We start from the raw sequence: 3,527 nt of genomic DNA on the forward strand, positions 1-3,527 counted from the left end.
GCGGTGTAAACAAGTGTTTTGCAAACACCTGGACCAACAACAATCTGTCGCTGTAAGCAAACCGAGCTCTCTGCCCTGGCTGGAGTCAGGCTGTGAGCTTCACACCGGTGTTTAAGACCCCAAACCCATGGTCCCACCTAATGCTGGTGATTGTGGGCTGCACCCAGCAGCCGGTGCCTGCCCTGTGGGGTGCACAGGACTTGCCTACCAAGGGTTCAGATGTGCTTCCAGCAGAGTCGTTGCATCCTCTCACTGGTAGAAAAGCGAGAAATGGGATGGAGGGCAGAGAGGCTCAGACAACCGTTCATTGGATTAATTTAAAAGTACATTCTTCAATAGGTTCAATCTGTTTCACAGCTTTTTTTCTGCCTGCCTGGCTTCCTCTTGTGGAATGGCCACCACGGTCCCATCTCCGCTGGCAGGGGATGCCAGGGAGCTGTCTCTCAGTCACTCTCGCTGCCGGTTCGGTGGGATGCTGCCCCACGGCCGTGCTGCGGCCTGAGGCAGGCAGGCAGTGCCGTCCTGCCGGCGGACAGCGAGACCTTGCTGACGGAGGACACGCTGCGGGCCAGGGGCTTCGTGGGGAACATGATGGTGCCTCGGGGTGCCTCCAGGAGCTGCCAGATCTCCCCTGAGGTGGAGCTGCCCAGATACTCCCAGGGCTGGCGCCCGCTGCTGTCCCGCACCCGCACCTGGCACCCCAGCTGCAGCACCAGCACCTTGATGACGAGCTGGTGGCCGTGTATGGCGGCCAGGTGCAGTGGAGTGTACCCGCAGCCCGAGCGGGCGTCCACATCCAGGGCCAGCCCAGCCTGCCGCGCCGCTGCTGCCAGCTCCTGCAGGCCCGGCCCGTCGCCGTGCTTGGCCAGCCAGTGAAGGACTGTGAAGCCTGACATGAAGTCCCGCTGCAGGGCCAGCTCCGGCTCTTCCAGGAAGAGCCCCCGTACCCGAGCCCAGCACCCCGCTGACACGGCCACCAGCCAGGCGTGCTCCCGCTGCCCCAGCGGCACCGACAGCCCCCGGCTTGGGATGTTCCTAAGGGAGCTCTTGGAGGGTACGATGCGAGGCTGCCGCCCACAGTTGTCTGGCAGCGATGGGGCGATGCCCTGCACCTCCAACAAAGCAAGCCGGCACCTGATGCTCCTGAAGACAGGCAGCGGTGCTAGGGGGTTCCTCTTTGGGGCTGGGGGCCCTGCGGGGCCCTGTGCTGGCAGCAAGGACTGGGATGGGGGTGGCTTGGCAGGGGGTGGCCGCAGGGCCCGGGATGGGGGTGGCCAGGTGGGGGACTGCGGTGGGGATTGGGATGGGGGTGGCCAGGTGGGGGACTGCGGTGGGGACCAGGATGGGGGTGGCCGGGTGGGGGACTGCGGTGGGGACCAGGATGGGGGTGGCCGGGTGGGGGACTGCGGTGGGGATTGGGATGGGGGTGGCCAGGTGGGGGACTGCGGTGGGGATTGGGATGGGGGTGGCCAGGTGGGGGACTGCGGTGGGGATTGGGATTGGGATGGGGGTGGCCAGGTGGGGGACTGCGGTGGGGATTGGGATTGGGATGGGGGTGGCCAGGTGGGGGACTGCGGTGGGGATTGGGATGGGGGTGGCCAGGTGGGGAACTGCGGTGGGGATTGGGATGGCCAGGTGGGGGACTGCGGTGGGGACCAGGAGGGGGGTGGCCTGGTGGGGGGCAGCACCCTGGTGCCTGACGGCAGTGGCAGGGTTTGGTATGGGTGCAGCAGCAGGGCTTGAGATTGGGTTGGTCCATTTGGGGTCGGCACCCGGGATCCCCTCGGCGGGGATGGGCCGGTGGGGAGTTGCTGCAGGGACCTGGCCTGCGCTGGGGGCAGCCGGGTGGAGGGTAGCACATCTGGGCCTGACAAAAGCGGTGGGGATGGGGATGGGCTGGCGGGGAGCACCTGCAGGGACCGCGACAGGGGCAGCACCCCCGGGGCGGACAGCAGCGGCAGGGACCGGGATAGGGGGGGCTGTGGGGACCGGGGTAGGGGCAGCTCGGTGGGGGACGGCACCCTGGGGCCCGATGCCAGCAGCGGGGGCTGGGCTGGGCCGGTGCGGGGCCGCCCCCCGGGGCCTGCTGAGGGTGCGGGGGCCGGCAGGAGGGGTGTCCCCGGGGGGGGCCGTGGCGGAGCCCGGGGCTGCGGCGGCCTGTCAGGGGGCAGCACCCCGGGGCCCGGCGGCAGGGACTGGGTTGGGGGCGGCCCTCCCGGGCGTTGCGGTGGCAGGGACCCGAACGGGGCTGAGACGGTGGGAGGCAGCACCCCGGGCCCCGGCGGCAGCGGTGGGGACCGGGCCCGGGCCGGCCTGGCAGAGGGCGGCTGCAGGGTCCGGTACGGGGGCGGCCCGGCGGGAGGCAGCGGCGGCGACCGGGACCGGGGCGGCCCAGCGGGGGTCAGCGCCCCAGGCCCCGGCGGCGGGGGCCGGGGGCGGGTTGGCCCGGCGGGGTGCAGCGCCCGGGGGCCGAGGGACAGCGGCTGGCTCCGGTACGGGGGCGGCTGCGCGGGGGGCGGCGGCGGGGAGCGGGGCGGCGCGGCGGGGGCCGGCGCCCGGGGGTCCGGGGCGGCGGCAGCAGCACCGGCAGCGGCGGCAGCAGCGCGGCGCGCCCGGCGGCACTCGTAGCAGGGTCCGCCCCGGGCAGCGCAGCCCCCCGCGACGGCGGCCCCCGGGGGCTGCCCCCCGCACGGCCGCCCCTTCGCCGCCGCCTCCCCTGCGGGGCCGCGCCGCCGGTCGGGGTCGCGTCGGGGCAGCGGGGGCGGCTCCTTCTCTTCCTCCTCCTCCTCCTCCTCCTCCTCCTCCTCCCGCTGTTGCGGCGGCGGCAGCTCCTCATCGAGGAGGTCGCGGTACCTGCGGCGGAGGACGATGTCCTTGGAGGCGCCGGGCGCGGCGGCGGGGTGCACGGTGGCCAGGGAGTTTACGAGGCTCTTGAAGTACTCGCGGCGCTCCCGCCGCTGCTGCTCGCTCAGCGCCGGGTCGCGGAGGAAGCGCTGGAAGTGGCGGAGCAGCGCCGTGTTGGGGGCTCGGCCGCCGGCCCCGCAGAGGAAATCCAGCACGGCCTCCTGGCTCAGCTCCCGCGCCATGCTCCGGGCCTGCCGGCGCTCCGGTTCGGTGCTGCACGTCGGTGCTCGGCGCTGCACACAGGTGCACGGCGCTTGCCGCGCCGGGGAAACCCGCCTCCTGCCGCGCCGGGCCTCCCCGCCTCCTCCTCCTCCTCCTCCGCAGCCGGGCCACCACCCCCCGGTCGCCTTTGCCCGGGGCGGCGGCCCGTGGGGCTGCGCGGCTGGGGTGGCAGCGGGGAGGACCGGCGGCGGGGAACGAGGGGAGCAGGGTAGAGGGGCTGGCGGAGCCGTGCTAGGGCTCTGAGAAGCACAAAGCTTTGCTGGCGTGCGGTGAGGAGAAGGAGCGCTTTATCAGTTACTGTGTCAGTGACCGGACAGGAGGCGATGGGCACAGATCGAAATGCACGAAATTCCCTTTGTGTGTGAGCAGAAACTCTTTTACAGTGAGGATGGTCAAGTACT

The 3,527-nt window shown here is 71.7% G+C and overlaps 1 protein-coding gene across 1 annotated transcript; it reads right to left on the reverse strand.

The window, feature by feature from the left end:
• Positions 1–443: 443 nt before the first annotated feature.
• SOWAHB (sosondowah ankyrin repeat domain family member B) lies at positions 444–3,086 on the reverse strand. The gene is made up of 2 exons (XM_075709821.1): positions 1,689–3,086; positions 444–1,235 (listed from the first exon to the last, which is right to left on the reverse strand). Exons 1-2 carry the CDS (start codon positions 3,084–3,086, stop codon positions 444–446), a joined length of 2,190 nt encoding a protein of 729 aa, XP_075565936.1.
• Positions 3,087–3,527: the final 441 nt, after the last annotated feature.

This window comes from Pelecanus crispus, chromosome 4, assembly GCF_030463565.1.
Source record: "Pelecanus crispus isolate bPelCri1 chromosome 4, bPelCri1.pri, whole genome shotgun sequence".
Classification (NCBI taxonomy): Eukaryota; Metazoa; Chordata; class Aves; order Pelecaniformes; family Pelecanidae; genus Pelecanus; species Pelecanus crispus.